This window comes from Oncorhynchus tshawytscha, linkage group LG08 (genome assembly GCF_018296145.1).
Source record: "Oncorhynchus tshawytscha isolate Ot180627B linkage group LG08, Otsh_v2.0, whole genome shotgun sequence".
In the NCBI taxonomy this organism is placed as follows: domain Eukaryota; kingdom Metazoa; phylum Chordata; class Actinopteri; order Salmoniformes; family Salmonidae; genus Oncorhynchus; species Oncorhynchus tshawytscha.
The window spans coordinates 71,160,274-71,185,804 of NC_056436.1; the positions used below are offsets into that span (position 1 = coordinate 71,160,274).

Consider the following 25,531-nt stretch of genomic DNA (forward strand, 5'->3'; position numbering starts at 1 on the left):
CCCTGCTATGTGAACTCAGCACAGCCTAGCGAGACACGCTGGTACCTCCCTAAAAATCAGATCCTACAACCGTCGCAACCAAAGGGGAGGGTCTACGTCAATCAAAATGGATCCCTGGTGATCAAAAAGACAACTCATGAGGACGCTGGGGAGTACAGCTGTTTGGCTGCTAACCTCTACGGAGTAGACATGTTGGCTCATCTCGTGGTCGTCACAGGGGAGAAAGACTCGGATGCAAAAGAAGAGGTCGAGAAAGAATCACCTGGTGTTGAAACAGCCAGAGGAGAATCACCTTTGTTTGGAAGTAAGGAGGATGAAGGTGAGGGGTCAGGGTTCCAGGAGATAAAAGGCCCCCATGCTTCACAGTCTCCTAAGAGGGTGGGTGGACAACAGAGGTACCCTGGAGGGTTTTTACGCCCTGGTATGAAAGGGAAGAGGATCAAGGATAACAAGAGGAAACCTAATAAGTCTGTCAAGGAGCTCGACCCCAACCGCTGGGCTGAGATCCTAGCCAAAGCTAATGCTAAACCTCCGACACTACCGCCTACAAGACCACCACCAACTACACCAACAACAGCAACGACAATGACAGCCAAAACCACTACTACTACTCCTAAACCCACTACTACTACTACTACCACTACTACTCCCAAACCCACTACTTCTACTACTACCACTACTACTCCTAAACCCACTACTACTACTACTCCTAAACCCACTACTACTACTACTACTACTCCTAAACCCACTACTACTACTACTACTACTCCTAAACCCACTACTACCACTGCTACTCCTAAACACACTACTACTACCACTACTACTCCTAAACCCACTACTACTCCTACTACCACTACTACTCCTACTACCACTACCATGAGAAAAACTACAACAACCACAACAACTACTACTGCTCCTCCATCAACTACCAGAACAACCACAACTAAAAAGCCCACCAAGAGCCATCCTAAAACAAGTCACCACACAGAAACAGAAGGTGAATTGGACTTTTCCGAAAAGCAACCTGAACCTTTACGTCCTCCACCTAGAAAACATGTGACAAAGGCCCCAAGAGGGAAAGCATTACTTGTGAACCGTGGTAGAGGTAGAGGAGGTCCAAACCCAGATTCAGACTCAGTCATAAATCTGTCTGTTACCGAAGCTCCTCAATCTGTCACACAACCAATGCATCTAGAAGACAAGCATGTGGGGAGGGAGAGAGAGAGAGTGAACCAGAAGAACAATCCTATTTGGACAAACAGACGAAGACCCCCTTACAGACGGGGCAGACCCCCACAGAGACGGGTTCGACCTCAGAAACCCTCCCTCCCCTCATCACACAAACCACAGACGACACTCCCTCAACCCGCAACAAGAGTGGAAAAACAAGAATCTACTGCATCGCAAAAAGACAATTCTAAAATGGAGGACAATATTACAGAACACATACCCACTATTTCAACACATGATGACAATGAGCCTGTTGATCCGATCATTAATCCCAACACTGCTACAGACAAATCAGATAGCATTCACATAAAATCATTAACACCAGAGATGAAAGACCTTAGTATAGTTAACCTTTCAAACAGAGAGCATGTGCCTACACCAGAGACAATCACCTCAGCAGAAAATCTACCTCCCCCAACTGAGGTGCCTGGACAGGAGAGGACATGGGAGAACTTAAAAAAACAGGATGTTATTAGACAGACTACCCAAAACAGGCAAACATCCCCAAAGATAACAACAACAACAACAAAGCACACTGATATTAATTATAACATTCATTTAAAACCTCATTTGTCACATGATACGGTTGCTATGGCAACACCCGTACTGACTAAACTTGACGTTTCAGATAAAGGAGCTGCCAAGCCAGAAACCCCTTCAACAAAAGTACATTTTCTAAATCCAACTCCTAAAAAATCACAAGATAAGACACCAACACATTTGAGAACCGTTGCAAAAGGCAGTGTTGCTCGGGAGGATTTTCTGAGGAACACACACAGAAACTCGTATAAAAAGGAGGAGGATCACTCTCAAATGAAACCTGACAGTCCCAGTCTCCCCATCCACCCCTGGATCTACCAACAGAATGTCCAAATGAGAGTTCAAACCACCCCTCCACCCTACGCTCCCACCCCCTATTGGCCTTATAGCCGCTTACAAGTGTGGCCCTCAGTTCATGGTTCAGGGCCACATCCTTTCTTTACGGAGAGGCCCATGCTTTTCCCCCACCCAGGGGGCCGGGGCGTTGGGGTCACCAATCGACCAGAAATCACAGCTGAGACTGTCAGGCCCACAGCGTTCATCTCTGCTTCACCGGGCAGTGGCATGGCAGCCCCGCTGACCTCCCACCCACCCCACAGGAGCCCAGGCCCAGCCAGCAGGACCCGACAGCAGGACCTCTTAATGCTCTCCAAGCTCAGAAACAGATACAGACAGGCTCAGCTGGACCGTATTTCACAGCTAGGGAAGAGAGTGACAACTAAGCCCAAGATCAGTCACCCTACACCTAGACCTCACTACCAGCCTCCCACTCCGTCATACAACTACTGGCCTGTGCCCCCCACCACCTCCCTCCCCGTGCCCACCAACAGGCCCTACTCCACAGCCAGTGTCCTGTACGGCAGCCGCTGGCACTACAGCCACTGGGGCCAGAGGAGGCTGAGCACGGCCCTGCCATTCCCCAACTTGATGGGTAGTGGGGTGAAGCCTAGGATCAGTTCTGTGAACACAGTCAGTGTGTCTGCCCTGGCTGAGGGTGATGTGCTGCTGCCCTGTGAAGCATCAGGAGACCCACAGCCAGCGCTCTCCTGGACTAAAGTCTCCACAGGTATTTAAACACTTTTATTGTGAAAGACTTTGTAGGGTAGAAACAATTATTTCCTCTCTGCAGGGGATTACAGTATAGTCTCTCTGTAATGCATGGCATAAATATTTTGACTTCAGGTTCTTGTGAGCTTACCATTGTAAAGAATAATATACAACAGAAATACTATATTTTACAAGCTTGTTAACATTCAAGGAGCAGCAGAAATAATATATGCATAGGCTAATTGAGGCTGCAAAGGATTAGACAGACCTACAGACCTATATCTATCCTACCCTGCCTTTCTAAGGTCTTCGAAAGCCAAGTTAACAAACAGATCACCAACCATTTCGAATCCCACCGTACCTTCTCCGCTATGCAATCTGGTTTCCGAGCTGGTCATGGGTGCACCTCAGCCATGCTCAAGGTCCTAAACGATATCATAACCGCCATTGATAAGAGATAATACTGTGCATCTGTATTCATCGAGCTGGCCAAGGCTTTCGACTCTGTCAATCTTCACATTCTTATCAGCAGACTCAACAGAAGTGGTTTCTCAAATGACTGCCTCGCCTGGTTCACCAATTACTTGTCAGACAGAGTTCAGTGTGTCAAATCGGAGGGCCTGTTGTCCGGACCTCTGGCAGTCTCTATGGGGGTGCCACAGGGTTCCATCTTCGGGCTGACTCTCTTCTCTGTGTACATCAATGATGTCGCTCTTGCTGATTCTCTGATCCACCTCTACGCAGACGACACTATTCTGTATTCTTCTGGCCCCCCTTTGGACACTGTGTTAACTAATATCCAGACGAGCTTCAATACCATACAACTCTCGTTCCGTGGCCTCCAACTGCTCTTAAATGCAAGTAAAACTGAATGCATGCTCTTCAACCGATCGCTACCAGGACCTGCTCGCCCGTCCAGCATCACTACTCTGGACGGTTCTGACTTAGAATATGTGAACAACTACAAATACAGAGGTATCTGGTTAGACTGTAAACTCTCCCTCCAGACTCACATTAAGCATCTCCAATCCTAAATTAAATCTAGAATCGACTTCCTATTTCGCAAACAAAGCATCCTTCACTCATGCTGCCAAACATACCCTCGTAAAACTGACCATCCTACCGATCCTTGTCTTCAGCAATGTCATTTACAAAATAGCCTCCAACACTTTACTCAGCAAATTGGATGCAATCTATCACAGTGCCATCCGTTTTGTCACCAAAGCCCCATATACAACCCACCACTGCGACCTGTATGCTCTCGTTGGCTGACCCTCGCTTCATATTCGTCGCCAAACACACTGGTTCCAGGTAAGGATAAGTCTTTGCTAGGTAAAGCCCCGCCTTATCTCAGCTCATTGGTCACCATAGCAGCACCCACCCATAGCACGCGCTCTAGCAGGTATATTCCACTGGTCACCCCCAAAGCCAATTCCTCATTTGGCCGCCTTTCCTTCCAGTTCTCTGCTGCCAATGACTGGAACTAACTGCAAAAATCACTGAAGCTGGTGACTCAAATCTCCCTCACTAACTTTAGGCACCAGCTGTCAGAGCAGCTCAAGGATCACTGCACCTGTACATAGCCCATCTGTAAATAGCCCATCCAACTACCTCATCCACATACTGTTATTTTTTTTATTTTTTTGAGATACTGCACCCCAGTATCTCTACTTGCACACTCATCTTCTGCACATCTATCACTCCAGTGTTTAATTGCTATATTGTAATTATTTCGCCACTATGGCCTACTTATTGCCTTACCTCCCTTATCCTACCTCATTTGCACACACTGTATATAGACTTTTTCTATTGTATTATTGACTGTATGTTTGTTTACTCCATGTGTAACTCTGTGTTGTTGTTTGTGTCGCACTGCTTTGCTTCATCTTGGCCAGATCGCAGTTGTAAATGAGAACTTGTTCTCAGCTAGCCTACCTGGTAAAATAAAGGTGAAATAAAATAAAATAAAGACATTTGTATAATATATTAACAAATATATGTGTATGTGTGCTCAACTCATGCTGTAATATTTGACAGAGAGACCCTTGACAAAAACTCCAAAATAATTCACTGCATTAACATTAGGACGCAAGCCTAATCCAGAGTACCAATGATGTGCTTCTCTCTCTTTTCAACAACAGGTGCTACCGTCCAAGCAAACACAAAACACGGACAGAGATTTGAAGTTGTAAAGAACGGCACCTTTGTGATTAAAAACATTCAGCTACAGGACAGAGGCCAGTACCTCTGCACGGCACAGAACACATTTGGCTCGGACCGAATGGTCATTACCCTGGCTGTGCTGACCCAGCCTCCCAAAATCATAGGCCCCCACTCCAGAGAGGTCCCAGTGTATTTGGGGAAGGCTATAAGCTTAGACTGTGTAGCCTCTGGCAAGCCCCAGGCTCAGATCTCCTGGATTCTTCCAGACAAGACCTTTGTGCGTGATGTGGGAGCTCTTGACAGGTCAGCCTCTCTGCTGGCTAACGGCACCCTGAGGATCCAATCAGCTAACTTCTCCAGTAAAGGCGACTATAGGTGTATCGCTAGCAATGCGGCCGGGGCTGACACAGTGACTTTTCACATCCACGTGGCAGCGCTACCGCCCACCATCAATGAGGAGGCCTCGGAGAGCATCGTCATCCAGGAAGGGAGAAGTGTGTACGTCCACTGCACTGCCAAGGGAGAGCCTGCGCCTGTGCTAAAGTGGACGCTCCCTGCAGGGGTACATGTCAAACCCTCCCAGATCCTCGGCAGGAGACTGTTTGTCTTCCCCAATGGGACGCTGTACATCAAGAACATCTCTCCGGAAGACTCGGGGAGGTATGAGTGCTCTGTGACCAACGCAGTGGGCGCGGCCAGGAGAGTTCTGTACCTGAAGGCCAGGCAGGAGGTCCCCAGCCTGCGACTGTCACACCACCCCTCCCAACAGCACCGAGTCACAGCCATGTATGGCTCCACTGTGTACCTGCACTGTCCAGAGTCCACTGGCACTCCCCGTGGCACTCTGTGGCAGCTACCATCCAAAACATTGCTGGAACATCGCTACAGGTAACTCCACCATACTAGTAATCAAACCTATATAGGAGTTTTCCTATAATAATAATACCCTGTGCTGATATCGATTAGGTATCAGAGATCTGAAGAATAGCTGTAATTATTCAGTAAGCTAAATTATCTGTACTATCATTCTAACCACTTTCCCTCCAGTGACCTTATAAAGAACTTCTCAACTCTATTACAGCCCTCAATTTCAGGGAGGTTTAATCAAACACAATTATTTTTTTCAAACACAATTAGTGTAATTCAAAACAAGCTATCTGCTGGAGCCTGACCAAGGTTAACCAGCCTGTGATCTCAGGGTCAGAAACCCTGATGGGTCCCACTGTCAGAGACTACATTCTTAAAAAATAAAAAATAAGGTTCTCCAGAGCAATGCCATAGGAGAACCATTTTAGGTTCTCTGAAGAACCTTAAATGGGATGGTTCTTTGAAGAATTACACACACTCAGCACCTTATTTTATGCAAATAAGGTGTTGAGCATTATTTTCGTATTGCCCAGGGTGCCTTATGAGTGAATTTTAGTTACCAGTACCACCCATGACTGTGCTTGATCGTGAAAGAGAAATGGTTGCTGCATTCATTCATTTTCAGGCCTGTGGCCTTCACCAAGTGAGATCCTAAGTGAATGTGTTATCATTCAAATTCAATGATTTAAGACAATACAATACAAATACCTATTTCATAAAGCCTCATTTTTAGGCCCGTTTTACTCTAATACAATGGCCTTTCATAGTTTACAGGCCATATCAGGCATATCAGTCACATTATTCTGGCTTGCAAAGTGATGTGTAATTCCTATTGGAAGCCACCTAGAGTGGGATAGCCAATATCTAAACTGGAACAACCATTTTAATAATGGGTGCAATATGTCCAAGTAACCGATTTGATTAGTTTAGACAAATTATGTTATTTATATTTGAGTAGAATAATATTGCACATGAAAAAACATACAATCAAGAAACATGCAAAAACATAGATATAAACCAAAAATCAACCTGCAATAGAGCATGCTGGGTAATATGGTAATGATAGGTGTTGTTTTGGTTCAACTCTGTTATTAACACCAACACTGTGTTCTTTTACACCACTGATTGTTCATTTAACTATTGAATCAATACTAGAAATGTTACACTGAAATATCAACACTAGTTAACACTGGCTAATTTTCTGTGTGCTATTAAATGGACATGCTTCCATCTAAATAACCTTTTAGAATTCTAAAGACCGTAGATGCCACGTCAAGAACCCCACACTGAACTCAAAGGTTCTTTATCGGGCAAGAGTTCTCTAAGGAGCATTAAGAGTTGAGGGAGAACCTTTAAAAAAACATCATTTTTTTTCAGTGTAAAAATATCCTTACGGTCAATTTGCAGGGCGTCTGTCGAGTACACCCAGTTAATTCCTGCTGAACATGGTTCACAAACAGTGGAACACTAGTGGCACAGAATTCAGTAAGACAAGAGAAGCAGGAAATGGGAGAAGCACCTTTGTACAAATAAAAGTATCTATTGTGCAGTTACATTATGTAATTACACTGTAATTGAAAATCCAGCGTAACTAAATGGTGTAAATTATTGCACATAATTTGAGTAGAATGTATCTTACAACATAATACATTTTAAAATGTTCTCAATGTCACTAAAATTATATTGTATTTCTGATTAAAAACCAGGGGTTGGAAACAAAATTATTTTCTAATTGTTTCGTTCTGAACGGAACCATAATTGTTTTTTGTTATTTTCCACTGTTCTGAGCAGCAAAATAATGTTCTGAACCGGTTGGAACCCCAAAAAAGTACCGGCTCATATCATTCCTTTTTGTTCCTTTTCAAACCTCATATATATATACATACATACATACATACATACATACATACATACATACATACATACATACATACATACATACATACATACATACAGTGGGGCAAAAAGTATTTAGTCAGCCACCAATTGTGCAAATTCTCCCACTTAAAAAGATGAGAGAGGCCTGTAATTTTCATCATAGGTACACTTCAACTATGACAGACAAAATGAGGGAAAAAAATCCAGAAAATCACATTGTAGGATTTTTAATGAATTTCTTTGTAATGAATTTCTTTCTTTTTAGGATTTTTAACTTTTTAATGAATTTCTTTCTTTTTAGGATTTTTAATGAATTTCAAATTATGGTGGAAAATAAGTATTTGGTCACCTACAAACAAGCAAGATGTCTGGCTCTCAGACCTGTAACTTATTCTTTAAGAGGCTCCTCTGTCCTCCACTCGTTACCTGTATTAATGGCACCTGTTTGAACTTGTTGTCAGTATAAAAGACACCTGTCCACAACCTCAAACAGTCACACTCCAAACTCCACTATGGCCAAGACCAAAGAGCTGTCAAAGGACACCAGAAACAAAATTGTAGACCTGCACCAGGCTGGGAAGACTGAATCTGCAATAGGTAAGCAGTTTGGTTTGAAGAAATCAACTGTGGGAGCATTTATTAGGAAATGGTAGACATACAAGACCACTGACAATCTCCCTCGATCTGGGGTTCCACGCAAGATCTCACCCCGTGGGGTCAAAATTATCACAAGAACGGTGAGCAAAAATCCCAGAACCACACGGGGGGACCTAGTGAATGACCTGCAGAGAACTGGGACCAAAGTAACAAAGCCTACCATCAGTAACACACTACGCCGCCAGGGACTCAAATCCTGCAGTGCCAGACGTGTCCCCCTGCTTAAGCCAGTACATGTCCAGGCCCGTCTGAAGTTTGGATGATCCAGAAGAAGATTGGGAGAATGTCATTTGGTCAGATGAAACCAAAATATAACTTTTTGGTAAAAACTCAACTCGTCGTGTTTGGAGGACAAAGAAGGCTGAGTTGCATCCAAAGAACACCATACCTACTGTGAAGCATGGGGGTGGAAACATCATGCTTTGGGGCTGTTTTTCTGCAAAGGGACCAGGACGACTGATCCGTGTAAAGGAAAGAATGAATGTGGCCATGTATCGTGAGATTTTGAGTGAAAACCTCCTTCCATCAGCAAGGGCATTGAAGATGAAACGTGGCTGGGTCTTTCAGCATGACAATGATCCCAAACACACCGCCCGGGCAATGACGGAGTGGCTTCATAAGAAGCATTTCAAGGTCCTGGAGTGGCCTAGCCAGTCTCCAGATCTCAACCCCATAGAAAATCTTTGGAGGGAGTTGAAAGTCCCTGTTGCCCAGCAGCAGCCCCAAAACATCACTGCTCTAGAGGAGATCTGCATGGAGGAATGGGCCAAAATACCAGCAACAGTGTGTGAAAACCTTTTGAAGACTTACAGAAAACGTTTGACCTCTGTCATTGCCAACAAAGGGTATATAACAAAGTATTGAGATAAACTTTTGTTATTGACCAAATACTTATTTTCCACCATAATTTGTAAATAAATTCATTAAAAATCCTACAATGTGATTTTCTGGATTTTATTTCTCCTTTTGTCTGTCATAGTTGAAGTGTACCTATGATGAAAATTACAGGCCTCATCTTTTTAAGTGGGAGAAATTGCACAATTGGTGGCTGACTAAATACTTTTTTGCCCCACTGTATATATATATATATATATATATTACATTTAGCTCGACATTAAATTACTTCACCAATCAGGGAGATAGAGGAGTTTGCTGTGTAGTGGGTAAGTGGCTTAATCTGTATGGTGAAGTCATTAAGAGCAAATTGCATTTTGTAATAACAGCATGGTTTAATCATAATGAAAGACAAACACACACACACTGTGCTGCCAGTCACAGTGTAGGGTGTGAGATGCAACAGAAATGTTTATGGTTAGGAGAGAGGATGGAGGAAGCTTGCCTTGAAGCACTTTGTTGCGATTTTTGTGGGACTGGAAAAAATGGCCAGTAACATAAAATAATGTTATTAATGTTATTAACTAAAATGACAGTTCTGTTCCGGAACAGTATAGATCACTTTCGTTTTCGGTTCGGGTTCTTTTCTTCAAGTAATTGTTATTTTCTGGTTTTCGGTTCTGTACTCTGAACCGGTTCCAACCCTTGTTAAAAACATTAATATTGTGTTTCTATTTCTTTCATAATCAGCCCTGAGAGACCTGTCACCGTGTTCTCCAATGGGACCTTACGGATCCTGCAGCTGACTGAAAAAGATGGAGGTAGCTACCTGTGTATGTTCCAGAGGCCCAATGGTGAGGACATGGAGCTGTTCCAGGTGCAGGTGCTCATGATGCCACCTAAGATCGAACATCTGGCCACAGCTCAGAAGAGGGTGACCTCTGGGGAGAACTTCCAGGTGGACTGTGTTGCCTCAGGCCTCCCTGACCCAGAGGTGTCCTGGAGCCTCCCTGATGGAACCATGATCAACAACGCCCTACAGTCGGACGACAGCGGCACCCGTTCTCGCCGCTATGTCATCTTCGGGAATGGAACACTGTTGCTGCAGCAGATGGGAAAGAAGGATGAGGGGGACTATACATGCCATGCTAAGAATGAACTGGGGGAGGATGAGATGAAGGTGAGCATCAAAGTAGGCCCTGACTTCCCCCGAATCACATCCAAGGCTCAGCTGTTGCTCACGGCCCGACTCGGAGAGTCTGCCTATATGACATGTCAGGCGACTGGGGAGCCTCCACCAACCATTGTGTGGCTCTCCCCAAGCAATGACGTCATCACATCCTCTTCAACCAAATACCAAACCTTAGATGATGGGACTTTGGTGATAAAGAAGGTGACGTTGGCCGACCAAGGGAAGTATGCTTGTGTGGCAAGGAGTTCTGCTGGGGATGACATCAAGAACATTAAGATACAAGTAGAACCAAGAGAGCCACACATCAATGAACAAGGTGGAAGAAGCAGTATGAAAGTGTTGGCAGTATCTTATCAGACAACACTGCTTGACTGCAGAGCGGAGGGCAAGCCTGAGCCACGCGTTTCCTGGGCCGCACCCTACGGCCTCTCTCTGCCAACACCTTACCTGGGAGGACGCTTCCAAGTCCACAAGAATGGGAGTCTAGAGCTACGTGGAGTGAGGAAGACAGACGAGGGTCAGTATGTGTGTTTGGCCAAAAATCACTTGGGAGAAGCAAGCCTGGCAATTGAGCTTGAAGTGGCATCCATAGCAGAGAAGCCAAGCTTCGCCATGCCGAACATTGAGATTTTACCAATAAAACAAGATGGAAGTGATGTCACTCTGGAGTGTCCTGCCCGCGGTAAGCCAAACCCAGAGTTTGTTTGGATCCTGCCAAATGGCACAGCGCTGATGCCAGGCACTAGACATCAACACTTCACTCACTATAGAGGAAACGGGACGTTGCGCATCGACCAGCCAGTGACAGCTGACAAAGGGGTTTACCGTTGTCTGGCGAAAAACGTGGCTGGGACTGCAGAGAAGCGATACGCTCTAGAACCAGGAAGAAAGCCTGTGATTCGAGGCACAACAGGGATCATGAAGATCACGTTTGGCCAAATTCTGAACCTGCCATGCTCTGTGGATGGCTGGCCACAGGCCTCAATCACATGGACCTTACCAAACGGCCTGGTCCTGGACAAGCCCCAGGTTATTGGGAGAATTACATTTTTATCAAACGGCACACTTCAACTCAAAGAGGTCGCCACATTTGACAGGGGAACCTACGTCTGCAAGGCCACCAACACATTTGGGTCATCTGCGTTGTCATACCCAGTTGCAGTTATGGTGTATCCTCCAAGTATCACAAACGCACCCCCTTCCATCACTAGAGTCCACAGAGGTTCATCAGTAACACTTAACTGCATTGCTGCAGGCATACCAAAGCCTGAGATAACATGGACTCTACCTGGAAGAACCACACTTGTTCCCAACAACCGTTTCACGGCACAGGGAGGAATTCACATGACGGTTGAGGGCAGCTTGGTCATACAAGACCCAGTGCTTATGAACTCAGGGATTTACAAATGCAATGCAAAAAATGCTCTAGGAAGTGACTTCAAAGCAACATATCTTCAGGTGATCTGAGCCACAACATAAATCCCTAATCTAATCTGACAATTACACTTGAATGTAAAACTTAATCCTCTAGAATACCATATGTACAGTGTATTTATGTAACCTTAACATTAATGTGCATATTATATGAGGTAAAATAGTGCGAACTCTTATATCACTAACAAGGAAAGGAGAAAAAGGTCTGCTTTAATTGTTGGCAGAAATATAAGCATATAAAAACATAACAGATGTGACTTAGGGAATGCTCTCTTTTCTTTGAATTTATAAATATTCCTGTATGTAAATATCTAATTATACTGTGTTGACTGAACTTTTGTTGGTTTGTTGAATTGTTGGTTTATCTATATCCCTTTTTTACTAAGATACAGCTTGCAGGTGCCTGGTGTTACTTCTGACAATAGAAAAAATAAAAGTGAATCACTTACACAGGAATCTATCTGTTTGTACGCCCTCTCTGATTGTGCGAATCCCATTCTGAGGCATGCTTTCAGATTTTATGCAAACCATTTGGAACAAATGAGCCTTTCATAGAGGGCGTAAAATGAAGCTTTGTGTGATACAAATGTTCTAATTGTTCAACAGAGCGAATCAAAATGGAGACCCAGCAACTAATTCTACCAGCTGTGAATTTCTTTAATACATTGTTAATACATATTTGGGAAATGTCACTTAATGACAAGACCTAAATATTTATTTATAATAGGCCTAGGATATCCAGTGCAATGTGGAAATTATGCATCACTGGTGCACTCACTTACTTGAAACCTCTCAGTATTGATTTTCACCTTAAAAGCTGCATTATACAGCAGACACTTGTCTTATCTGGACAACAGGTAAGAGACCAATGCATTTGCGCCATTTTGGATGATGGCATCTGATCAGCTGAATGGATCACATGATTTTTCAAACCTGAGTGAAAGACATTTGTAGGTTACATTTGAATACATGTAAAAAATAAAATGTCTATGGCAGAGTAATAAACAATATTGACAGATGTTGACAATCTAAAGATTGTTAAATATTAGCCTACTGTAGCCTTGTTCATTTCCTCTTTGATATAAGCTATAAATCACATTAAACATTACCATTGTGTTCACTGACTAGAAACTATTTTCTATGCATATTTACAGTATTTGTAAATAGGGGAACATTGCAAGAATTGCATTTTGCCTTCTTCAATGAAGCTGCTTGTGAGGGAGTGGGTCGCTGTTGTTGCGGTGCCTGACTGCCTCACCTTCCCCCATCCGCGAGACCAGTGCACAACTGTGTACATCATTTTAGCGTAATGGCAAATGAATCTTTTGGAAATGAGGGAGGTACCGGTTCGAGAAACTCAAATTTCACATCATCTGTGGATCTCAGCACGTCCTTAGATTCAAGTGTTCAGACTCGAATATTTAAAATAATTGTAATCGGGGATTCAAATGTAGGGAAGACCTGCTTAACCTTCCGCTTCACCGGAGGAAGCTTTCCCGAGAAGACGGAGGCGACAATCGGTGTGGATTTCAGGGAGAAAGCAGTGGAAATAGAGGGCGAAAAAATAAAGGTAATAGCCTAATTTAGCATCTGGTCGGGACAGGGTCGTTTTTATTTGGGTCAATTGACCTTGTGTTCGGCTTTAACCGTTATAAATCTATGCATGACATGTCAATAAACCGAGTAGAGAATTATTTCTCTCCCGAGTCCATCAATTTATATTTAATGGCCTGTTAGGTTGAATCTTTTGAATTAATAGATCCTTCAGCAATGTTGGCATGGTTCTCAAATTACGGAATTTACCGTTTAATTTCAGATCACCATCACCATCATATCCCCAGTTCAACCGTTCTCTGCAAGGCCTAGTAACACAAAAATATAAACGCAACATGCAATTTAAAATATTTCATTGAGTTACAGTTCGAGAAAAATCAGTCAATTTAAATTAGGCTCTAATCTATGGATTTCACATGACTGGGAATACAGATATGCATATGTTGGTCACCTTTAAAAAAGGGCCTTACAATGGGCCTCAGGATCTCGTCACGGATTTTGTGCATTCACATTACCATCGATAAAAATGCAATTGTGTTTGTCCATAGTTTAGGCCAGCCCATACCATAACCCCACCGCCATCATGTGGCACTCTGTTCACAACGTTGACATCAGCAAACTGCTTGCCCATCGTATGACTCCATACACGTGGTCTGCGGTTGTGAGACCTGTTGGACATACTGCCAAATTTTCAAAAATGGTTAGGCGGCTTATGTTAGAGAAATTAACATTACATTCTCTGGCAGCAGCTCAGGTGGACATTCCTGCAGTCAGCATGTCAATTGCACACTCCCTCAACTTGATACATCTGTGGCATTGTGTTGTGTAAAACTGCACATTTGATAGAAATAAGCTTTTTGGAAAATGTCTGGGATATTTTTATTTCAGCTCATGAAAAATGGAACCAACACTTTACATGTAGCGTTTACACTTTTATTCAGTGTGCGTAAAAACACAAAATGTCAGTGTAGTACAACCTCTGAATGCCCCCGCCCCAAACATGACCTAATCCCAGTGTATCTAGCAACAGACAGTGACAGATAGTGATGTTTATACAATATTAGCTCATCATGACTTCTCATTGAGAGTCACCCTCAAAATAAACATTTCCTCAGAATGAAAACATAAGCAATAGAGCATCTTTGTTCAAGTATCAGTTATTTTATTCAGAAATGGAAGACATACACTAATACAGTCTTCAAAATAGTGCCTTCCCACAGGGCACAAACTGGTTGAATCAGCGTTGTTGCAATGTAATTTGCCAACATATTGTGATATGGAATCGGTTTAATTAAAACACATTGGATTTGTAAAAATTCAACTTGTTTTGAAGGTGAAATTTCAACCCCAGGATTATGTCATGATGGGAATCCATTTTTAAACATAGTTGATATAACATTGAAGATTTGCCTATGAGATAAAACTATTGGCTGGGCATCCACAGTGTTAAACAAGGCCAGCCGTGCTCAGCTTTCATATTTGTCAGACTCTTAGCAATGTGCTATTGTGAGAATCCTCCACTGACAAATTAAATAGATTCACTGTTGCAATCAAATTCACTTCAAATAGTAGGTTTAACAGTAACCATACTTGATGAATCAATATCATTAATGATACTATTTAGGCCTATATAGCGTTTGTAAAGTCATCAACAGCTATTGTTGCAATTCAACTAAAAATAAACAATACAATAGGTCTAGGGTTTCAAGCTCTGGTTGATTTCAAATTTAATATGTTGGTTTCCTGATCTCCTTCTCAATCAAATTGAATTGAAATAGACGACTAAATCAAATCATGGACTAAGATACAGTAGAATAGGACAGATTACAGTATACATATGAGATGAGTAATGCAAAATATTATCAACATTATTAAAGTGGCCAGTGATTTCAAGTCTCTGTATATATGGCAGCAGCCTCTAATGTGCTAGTGATGGCTATTTAACAATCTGATGGCCTTGAGATTGAAAAACAGCTTCTGTCTCTCGGTCCCAGCTTTGATGCACCTATACTGACCTCGCCTTCTGGATGATAGCGGGGTAAACAGGCAGTGCCTCGGTGGTTGTTGTCCTTGGTCTTTTTGGCATCACCTCCTCCCTGTAGGCTGTCTCATCATTGTTGGTAATCAGGCCAACTACTATTGTGTAGTCTGTAATCTTGAGTTGGAGGAGTGCGTGGCCATGCAGTCATGGGTGAATAGGGAGTACTGAAGGGAAATGAGCACGCATCCTTGTGGGGCCCCAGTGTTAATTAAGGATCAGTGAAGTGGAGGCGTTGTTTCCTACCTTCACCACCTGGGGGAGGCCCGTCAAAGTCCAGGACCCAGTTGCACAGGGCGGGTTGTAGTTGTAGTCAATGAACAGCATTCTTACATAGGTATTCCTCTTGTCCAGATGGGATAGGGCAGTGTAACGACTGCATCATCTGTGGATCTGTTGGGGCGGTAAGCAAATTGAAGTGGGTTTAGGGTGTCAGGTAAGGTAAAGGTGATTACGATCCTTGACTAGTCTCTCAAAGCACTTCATGATGACAGAAGTGAGTGCTGCGGGGTGATAGTAATTTAGTTCAGTTACCTTTGCTTTCTTGGGTACAGGAACAATGGTAGACATCTTGAAGCACGTGGGGACAACAGACTAGGATAGGGAGAGAACACTCTGGAGGGCGGCATTTCTCTCAAGCAGACATTCACAGCTAAGCTACAACAACATCTCATTCTGCCACTCACCAGACAATCTGTTTCACAATCATACCACAAACTGGAACCAAAGCCAGTAGGTATATCTTGTTTAAATGGTGATATTTGTTTTTGTTAACAATCACTTTTATAATAGTTTTTTTTATGTTGGATTTACATCTCCAACTCAACCCAAAAATAAAAGTTAAAATGGGATTAAGTCAGTGGCTCAGATGGAGCTATCCAAGCAGTAGCTCTCCTTTAAAAATGTTGATATTTGGTTGCCTGGTCAACAGAACACAAGTCAAAATTACTTTTATTATACAGTTAATGGCCTAAAGAGTAACACATCTGTGACCACATTGAGGTTACTGTAACTATGTCCTCTTACGTAATCATAGAAAGTGTTCATGTTCAAGATAGCATGCAAAGGTCACAGGTGCTATAAGAAAGCATCTCAAACAGCATTGATCACTATACTATGCATAGGGTACATACTGTTAATGTAATCTCAACAGTAGTACAGGTCATGTGGCTATGCTATTAGCTGAAGGGCAGTGATGACACATGAAGTTAAATAAATAAAATGTCAGTCATTGTATTCCTATTTCAACTTTGCTTTTATATGGTTGAATCCCAGTGATAAAACATTTAGATGAAAACTAAACCAAATATCTGACTTTGTTGTTCCATTGTCATTTGGATGTGCTTTTAGAGTGTTGAAAGCACAGTGATCACACATTGGGAATTCAACTAACTTGTGTCTGTCTTTGAGTGAATGAATGTTGTAATTTCATCTGTCAACATCTCAACCAGATATTACTCAGTTGTCCACATCGAAATGACAGGTGTGACCAGTGGGTTTGATCTCTAATGATAAAAGCATCAATGTGGAATTATTCTAATCGTCTGCCCTTTTGAGAATAGTTCATGCCCACAGGCCACATAACGCAATGGTCCTCCAAACATAATTGTTGCTTTCCCTCCAAGAGGTGTACATAACACCCTGCTACACTCTACTCCCCGTGGAGTGAAAGAGGTATGTGACTGTAGGTGCAGGTAAGGATGACAGAGCTAGAGAATATTACCGTTTACAGGGAATTTGTTCTCTTCACACAGTAAAGTGCCCAAAAAAGGTGCTGGACAGAGGCAGCAGCATAGCCTAGTGGTTAGAGCATTGGACAAGTAACCGAAAGGTTGCAAGATCAAATCCCCGAGCTGACAAGGTACAAATCTGTCATTCTGCCCCTGAACAAAGCAGTTAACCCACTGTTCCTAGGCCGTTATTGAAAATAAGAATTTGTTCTTAACCGACTTGCCAAGTTAAATAAAGAGAACCAAAGTTAAAGTCCCTGCTCCTATCTTGCCTACCCACCTACTCTCAATGCCACCTGGCACAGGGGGTGGTCCACCCAGGTCTTACCTAGTGTGCCTAGACAGAGTACATACTATGGGTATATGTATGCCCGCAGTCCTCTTGCCTAAACACCCCCAAGGTGCCTTCCTGGGAACAAATGTAACAGAATAAGTCACCAAACTCCATGAACAATTTGAATAAACCAAAAACACTAGGTATTATAAGCAAACACATACCTCTGCAGGCTACAAAATACTTTACAACACATTTACCAGACCAGCACATACCAAGACACTCTCCCTCATAACAAACGAACACTGGCTTTTAAAGCTGCAGAAGGAGTCGGTAATTGCAGACAGCTGTATCCCCTGATGAGAGGGCAGGGTCAGAGCTCCAATCTGCAATGGGGCCGACCAATCAGCTGCTTGAAATCCAGGAAGCCATCCTGAAACACACAGATACAAACACATACAAACCCACAACAACACTGAAACTGGGGAACTTAACAATAATGCAAAGATCCTCCAAACAATGCAATGGTCCTCCAAACATAACGCAATGGTCCTCCAAACATAACGCAATGGTCCTCCAAACATAACGCAATGGTCCTCCAAACATAACGCAATGGTCCTCCAAACATAACGCAATGGTCCTCCAAACATAATGCGCATTTTCCTAGGTAGTATTTTCCGGTCTAGTATTTATTCTGATTATGTCTGATTATGTCTCAACCCTCGTAATCCCAAATAACACACATATATCCATCGTAGGCACGATATATACAGGATACATCAGGAAGATGGTGTTTAGACATTGTTTGCTCATTGGCAAGATGTCTTTCAGATGTGTGTAGAATACCTACATTCTAAATTCTACAGTTCTACATCTTTTATATGGCGTCAACATTATATTCTGATGTCTTGGCGATGTCTTCCCAATGTGCAAACACTCTCCAAACTACATATTCCCTATGCAATTCGATACGTCTGCCAAAGGTGTGTGTGTTTACTGTGATGCATTATCTAGAGATGTTTTCCCATTTCTCTCTGACCAATACACACGATTCCTCTCTGACCACTGGATGTGTTATTACTCCTCAACAGGTTCAGGTGTGGGACACTGCAGGACAGGAGCGCTTCAGAAAGAGCATGGTAGAACACTACTACCGCAATGTGCACGCTGTCGTTTTCGTTTACGATGTCACTAAGATGAACTCATTCCAGAACCTGAAGACGTGGATCCAGGAGTGCAACGGGCACCGTGTCTCACCCACTGTGCCTCGGGTACTGGTGGGTAACAAGTGTGACCTGGTTAGTCATATCCAAGTACCCTCCAACACTGCCCTCAAGTTTGCAGATGCCCACAACATGCTGCTGTTTGAGACCTCGGCGAAGGACCCCAAGGAGAGCCAAAATGTGGACTCCATTTTCATGTGCCTGGCATGTCGGCTGAAAGCCCAGAAGTCCCTGCTGTACAGGGATGTTGAGAGGGAGGATGGAAGGGTTAGGCTTTCACAAGAGACAGATGTTAATAAGAGTAACTGCCCTTGTTGAGGCTCCTCCACTCTGCAATGATTCCTTATCTCCTTTTAATACTGCTGTGACTTGAATTGAACAATTTAACATAAACAACAAAAGGCGAAGATACTGTTCTAATGTTAACATTTCTTGAAAGAATGTGCCTGCAGTTATTTCAGTTTTTCTTCTTAAAAATTAGAATAGTGTTTTGCTGTCTGTCTGTCTGTCTGTCTGTCTGTATGTCTGTCTGTCTGACCCTCTTGTTTTACTCTCTTTCTTTGATATGTTATCATTATCACATTCTGTAATAATGGCCTTAAGTCAAGAGAGGTCATCCTGTGGTGTTTGTAAAGTATGTTAATTTATTTTGTATTTGAGTTGTACATGTATGTACATGTCTGCTGTCGGTATTATCATGTATGTACATGTCTGCTGTCGGTATTATTGTTTCATGCAATATACTTGTGTGTAACATGATTGTCACAATCTCACAAAGGGACTTTCATAAAGACTATTTGGGCTTCACACTGACGTACTGTATATGTGCTGCAATCGTTTTACATTTGTTGAGTATATTGTTTGTTTTTTAACTATATTTTAAGACATATCCACTAATAATCCTTCAGATTGAATTGTCATAACCATAATGCAGATAACGATGCTAGTTAGCCCAATACCCTTCCCCCATCCCAACAGGGTTTTCTGGCTTCAGGTCTGCTATTTCAGCTCTCTGTTTTCTCTCCATTCATCATCATATTTCTGATCGTCATCAAAACATCCAATTTGTGACCGTTTCCTGTCTTTGCCTCAAAATTAAATATTCAACAAATATCATGTGTCCTTTATTGTATTTTGCAGCTGGTGATAACAAAGCACATACTCCTAAAAATAACGTTTTGAGGCGAGGATCTTTCACTTGACACAATTTTCAAGGTTATTTAAAAAATGTAGTGCAAAGAATCTCCACTAGATGTTGCAGAAATTGGTAGTCGCAGTCTGACTCATGAAAATAACATTTCATATTACTTAGCCGAAGAGTCAAATTTTACACACTTCATAATATCTCAATTGTTTATTGGATCGTTTGGGATATTTATTGGATCTGCTCATAAGTCAGTGAGACACTAAGCCCGTTTTAAGTATCTTAGTGCTCCATATTAGTCCCCTCCTGTAGTCTGTTCACCCACGACTGCGTGGTCGCATACGACTCCAACACCATCATTAAGTTTGCTGACAACACAACGGTGGTAGGCCTGACGACGATGAAACAAGACAAGTGACAAGACAACAACCTCTCCCTCAATGTCAGCAAGATAAAGGAGCTGATCGTGGACTACAGGAAATGGAGGGCCGAGCACGCCCCCATTCACATTGACGGGGCTGAAGTGGAGCGGGTTGAGAGGTTCAAGTTCCTCTGTGTTCACATCATTGTCGTGCCCACATGAAGAGGGCACGACAACGCCTCTTCCCCCTCAGGAGACTGAAAATATTTGGCATGGACCCTCGTACCCTCAAAATGTTCTACATCTGCACCATTGAGAGCATCTCAATGACTGGCTGTATCACCGCTTCTTATGGGAACTGCTTGGCATCCGAGTCCAAGGCACTACAAATGGTAGTGCATACAGCCAAGTACATCACTGGGGCCGAGCTCCCTCCCATCCACACACAAAACACACACACACATGCATGCATATTGATGCCACATACACAGTCACACACTCACACTCTCACACTCTTCACATATGCTGCTGCTACTGTTGATTATCTATCCTGATTGCCTAGTCACTTTTACCCCAACCTACATGTACAGTTGAAGTCAGAAGTTTACATACACCTTAGCTAATTACAATTAAACTCAGTTTTTCACAATTCCTGACATTTAATCGTAGTAAAATTTCCTGGTCTGAGGTCAATTAGGATCACCACTTTATTTTAAGAATGTGAAATGTCAGAATAATAGTAGAGAGAAGGATTTATTTCAGCTTTTATTTCTTTCATCACATTCCCAGTGGGTCAGAAGTTCACATACCCTCAATTAGTATTTGGTAGCATTGCCTTGAAATTGTTTAACTTGGGTCAAACGTTTCAGGTAGCCTTCCACAAGCTTCCCACAATAAGTCGGGTAAATTCTGGCCCATTCCTCCTGACAGAGCTGGTGTAACTGAGGCAGGTTTGTAGGCCTCCTTGCTCGCACACGCTTTTCAGTTCTGCTATCAAATTTTCTACAGGATTGAGGTCAGGGCTTTGTGATGGCCACTCCAATACCTTGACGTTGTTGTCCTTAAGCCATTTTTCCACAACTTTGGAAGTATGCCTGGGGTCATTGTCCATTTGAAAACCCATTTGCGACCAAACTTTAACTTCCTGACTGATGTCTTGAGATGTTGCTCAAATATATCCACATAATTTTCCTTTCCTCATGATGCCATCTATTTTGTGAAGTGCACCAGTCCCCTCTGCAGCAAAGCACCCCCACAACATGATGCTGCCACCAACATGCTTCACAGTTGGGATGGTGTTCTTCTTTTTTCTCCAAACATAACAATGGTCATTATGGTCAAACAGTTATATTTTTTCATCAGACCAGAGGACATTTCTCCAAAAAGTACAATCTTTGTCCCCATGTGCAGTTGCAAACCGTAGTCTGGCTTTTTTATGGAGGTTTTGGAGCAGTGGCTTCTTCCTTGCTGAGCGGCCTTTCAGGTTATGTCGATATAGGACTCGTTTTACTGTGGATATAGATACTTTTGCACCTGATTCCTCCAGCATCTTCCCAAGGTCCTTTGCAGTTGTTCTGGAATTGATTTGCACTTTTCGCACCAAAGTGCGTTCATCTCTAGAAGACAGAACGCGTCTCTTTCCTGAGTGGTATGACGGCTGCGTGGTCCCATGGTGTTCATACTTGCGTACTATTGTTTGTACAGATGAACGTGGCACCATCAGGCGTTTGGAAATTGCTCCCAACGATGAACCAGACTTGTGGATGTCTACAAAAAAAATCTGAGCTCTTGGCTGATTTCTTTTGATTTTCCCATGATGTCAAGCAAAGAGGCACTGAGTTTGAAGGTAGGCCTTGAAATACATCCACAGGTTCACCTCCAATTTAATCAAATCATGTCAATTAGGCTATCAGAAGTTTCTAAAGCCATGACATGTTTAAAGGCACAGTCAACTTAGTGTATGTAAACTTCTGACTCACTGGAATTGAGATACAGTGAATTAGAAGTGAACAATTGTTGGAAAAATTACTTGTGTCATGCACAAAGTAGATGTCCTAACTGACTTGCCAAAACTATAGTTTGTTAACAGAAAATTTGTGGAATGGTTGAAAAACGAGTTTTAATGACTCCAACCTAAGTGTATATAAATATCCAACTTCAACTGTACATATTACCTCAATCACCCCAACTACCTCATACCCCTGCAAATAAACCCAGTACCGGTACTCCTTGTATATAGCCTCGTTATTGTTATTGTTATTGTGTTACTATTTCCTTCTTTTTTTTGTGCAAATATTCTTACTTTTTAACTCTGTGATGTTGGAAAAGGGCTCGTAAGTAAGTATTTCACAGTACAACTGTTGTATTCGGCGCATGTGACAAATAAGATTTGATTTGATATTATGTGAAACCTTCAGTAAGAATTTACTTTATGCAATTAAAATAATGACATGTTCAATTTTCCTACTTACTGTTTGTTTGAAAAGTATCTCCCCAACATCATCAATGATGATCGCTGCACACAGAGCTACAGCACCTTCCAAAAGTATCTCCCCAACATCATCAATGATGATAGCTGCATACAGAGCTACAGCACCTTCCAAAAGTATCTCCCCAACATCATCAATGATGATAGCTGCATACAGAGCTACAGCACCTTCCAAAAGTATCTCCCCAACATCATCAATGATGATCCCTGCATACTGAGCTACAGCACCTTCCAAAAGTATCGCCCCAACATCATCAATGATGATCACTGCACACAGAGCTACAGCACCTTCCAAAAGTATCTCCCCAACATCATCAATGATGATAGCTGCATACTGAGCTACAGCACCTTCCGAAAGTATCTCCCCAATATCATCAATCAAATGTATTTATAAAGCCCTTTTTACATCAGCCGATGTCACAAAGTGCTGTACAGAAACCCAGCCTAAACCCACAAACAGCAAGCAATGCAGATGTAGAAGCACGGTGGCTAGGAAAAACTCCCTAGAAAAGACCAGAACCTAGGAAGAAACCTAGAGAGGAACCAGGCTCTGAGAGGTGGCCAGTCCTCTTCTGCCTGTGCCGGGTGAAGATTATAACAGTACATGGCCAAGATGTTCAAACGTTCATAGATAACCAGCAGGGTCAGATAATAATAATCACAGTGGTTGTAGAGGGTGCAACAGGACAGCACCTCAGAAGTAAATGTCAGTTGGATTTTCATAGCCGATCATTCAGAATTAGAGACAGCAGGTATGGTAGAGAGAGAGTCCAAAATAGCAGGTCCGGGACAAGGTAACACGTCCGGTGAACAGATCAGGGTTCCATAGCCGCAGGCAGAACAGTTGAAACTGGAGCAGCAGCACGACCAGGTGGACTAGGGACAGCAAGGAGTCATCAGGCCAGGTTGTCCTGAGACATAGTCCTAGGGCTTAGGTCCTCCGAGAGAAAGAGAGAGAGAAAGAGAGAAAAAGAGAGAATTAGAGGGAGCATACTTCAATTCACACAGGACACCGGATAAGACAGGAGAAATACTCTAGATATAACAGGCTGACCCTAGCCCCCCAACACATAAACTATTGCAGCATAAATACTGGAGGCTGAGAGAAGAGGGGTCGGGAGACACTGTCCGACGATACCCCCGGACAGGGCCAAACAGGCAAGATATAACCCCACCCATCATCAGTGGTGATAGCTGCATACAAAGCTACAGTGCCTTCAGAAAGTATTCATACCCCTTGACTTTTTCCACCTTATGTTGTGTTACAGCCTGAATTTAATATAAATTAAATTCATATTTGTTTGTCACTGGCCTAGACACAATACCCCATAATGACAAAGTACATTTTTTACAGATGAATTAAAATTGAAAAGCTTAAATATGTTGAGTCAATAAGTAGTCATCCCCCTTTGTTATGCCAAGCTTAAATTAGTTCAGGAGTAAAAATGTGCTTAACAAGTCACATAATAAGTTGCATGAACTCACACTGTGAGAAGTATTAATGTTTTATATGATTTTTGAATGACTACCTCATCTCTGTACCCCACACAATAAATGATCTGTAAGGTCCCTCAGTCGAGCAGTGAATTTTAAATACAGATGCATCCACAAAGACCAGGGAGGTTTTCCAATGCTTCACATAGAAGGGCACCTAGATGGTACAAATAAAAAATCAGACATTGAATATCCCTTTGAGCATGGTGAAGTTATTAATTACACGTTGGATGGTGTATCAATACACCCAGTCACTACAAAGATACAGGTGTCCTTCCTAACTCTGTTTGCTGGAGAGGAAGGACAACGCTCAGGGATTTCACAATGAGGCCAATGGTGACTTTAAAACAGTTACAGAGTTTAATGGGTGGGATTGGAAAAAACTGAGGATGGATCAACATACTAAACCACTATACTAAACTAATTGACAGTGTGACAAGAAGGAAGCCTGTACAGAATAAAACATATTACAAAACCTGCATCCTGTTTGCAACAAGGCACTAAGGCACTAAAATAATACAGAATTATTTTTGGCAAAGCAATTAATTTCTTGTCCTGAATACAAAGTGTTATGGTTGGGGCAAATCCAATTCAACACATTACTGAGTACCACTCTCCATATTTTCAAGCATAGTGGTGGCTGCATCATTTTATGAATATGCTTGGAATCGTTAAGGACTGGAGAGTTTTTCAGGATAAAAAAAGAAAAAGAAGAAAGCCTGGTTCAGTCTGCTTTCCAACAGACACTGGGAGATGAATTCACCTTTCAGCAGGACAATAACCTAAAACACAAGGCCAAATCTATGCTGGATCTTTCTTACCAAGAAGACAGTGAATGTTCCTCAGTGGCCGAGTTACAGTTTTGACTTAAATCTGCTCGAAAATCTATGGCAAGACTTGAAAATGGTTGTCCAGCAATGATCAACAACTAGAGCTTGAAGAATTTTGAAAATAATAATGGGCAAATATTGTACAATCCAGGTGTACACAACACTTACAGACTTACCCAGAAAGACGCACAGTTGTAATCGCTGCCATAAGTGATTCTAACGTCAGGGGTGTGAATACTTATTTAAATTATATATTTCTGTATTTTATTTTCAATACATTTGCTAACTTTTCTAAAAACATGTTTTCACTTAGTCATTATGGGGTAGTGTGTGCGAATGGCTGAGAAACAAATACGATTTAATCCATGTTGAATTCAGGCTGGAACAAAACAACATTTGGAATAAGTCAAGGGGTATGAATACTTTCTGAAGGCACTGTACAGTGTATCCATAGAATTAGAGATACAGTATAACGTATTCATACAAATAGTGCTGCATCCACTCCGGCAGGGGGCAGCATTTCAGAGATGTAGTGCACAGATTACAGGACGAG

The 25,531-nt window shown here is 42.4% G+C and overlaps 2 protein-coding genes across 2 annotated transcripts; both read left to right on the forward strand.

Annotated features, from left to right (window-relative positions):
- The first annotated feature begins 830 nt into the window (after positions 1-830).
- On the forward strand, positions 831-10,728 carry si:ch211-159i8.4 (matrix-remodeling-associated protein 5). Its single transcript, XM_024428949.2, is given in 4 exon segments — positions 831-2,836; positions 4,959-5,868; positions 9,967-10,530; positions 10,532-10,728. Coding segments are annotated over 4 exon segments (3,486 nt in total). The 5' UTR covers positions 831-876; the 3' UTR covers positions 10,584-10,728.
- Positions 10,729-13,041: 2,313 nt separating this feature from the next.
- On the forward strand, positions 13,042-19,774 carry LOC121838624 (ras-related protein Rab-33A-like). The gene is made up of 2 exons (XM_024428950.2): positions 13,042-13,412; positions 18,530-19,774. Exons 1-2 carry the CDS (start codon positions 13,152-13,154, stop codon positions 18,977-18,979), a joined length of 711 nt encoding a protein of 236 aa, XP_024284718.1. The 5' UTR covers positions 13,042-13,151; the 3' UTR covers positions 18,980-19,774.
- The last annotated feature ends 5,757 nt before the right edge of the window (positions 19,775-25,531 follow it).

What these genes read in the sequence shown, in the direction of transcription:
- LOC121838624 (XM_024428950.2), top strand. Translation starts at nt 13,152, where the DNA reads ATGGCAAATGAATCTTTTGGAAATGAGGGAGGTACCGGTTCGAGAAAC. An exon ending in TAGAGGGCGAAAAAATAAAG is followed by an intron (nt 13,413 to 18,529) that starts GTAATAGCCTAA and finishes ACTCCTCAACAG; the next exon opens with GTTCAGGTGTGGGACACTGC.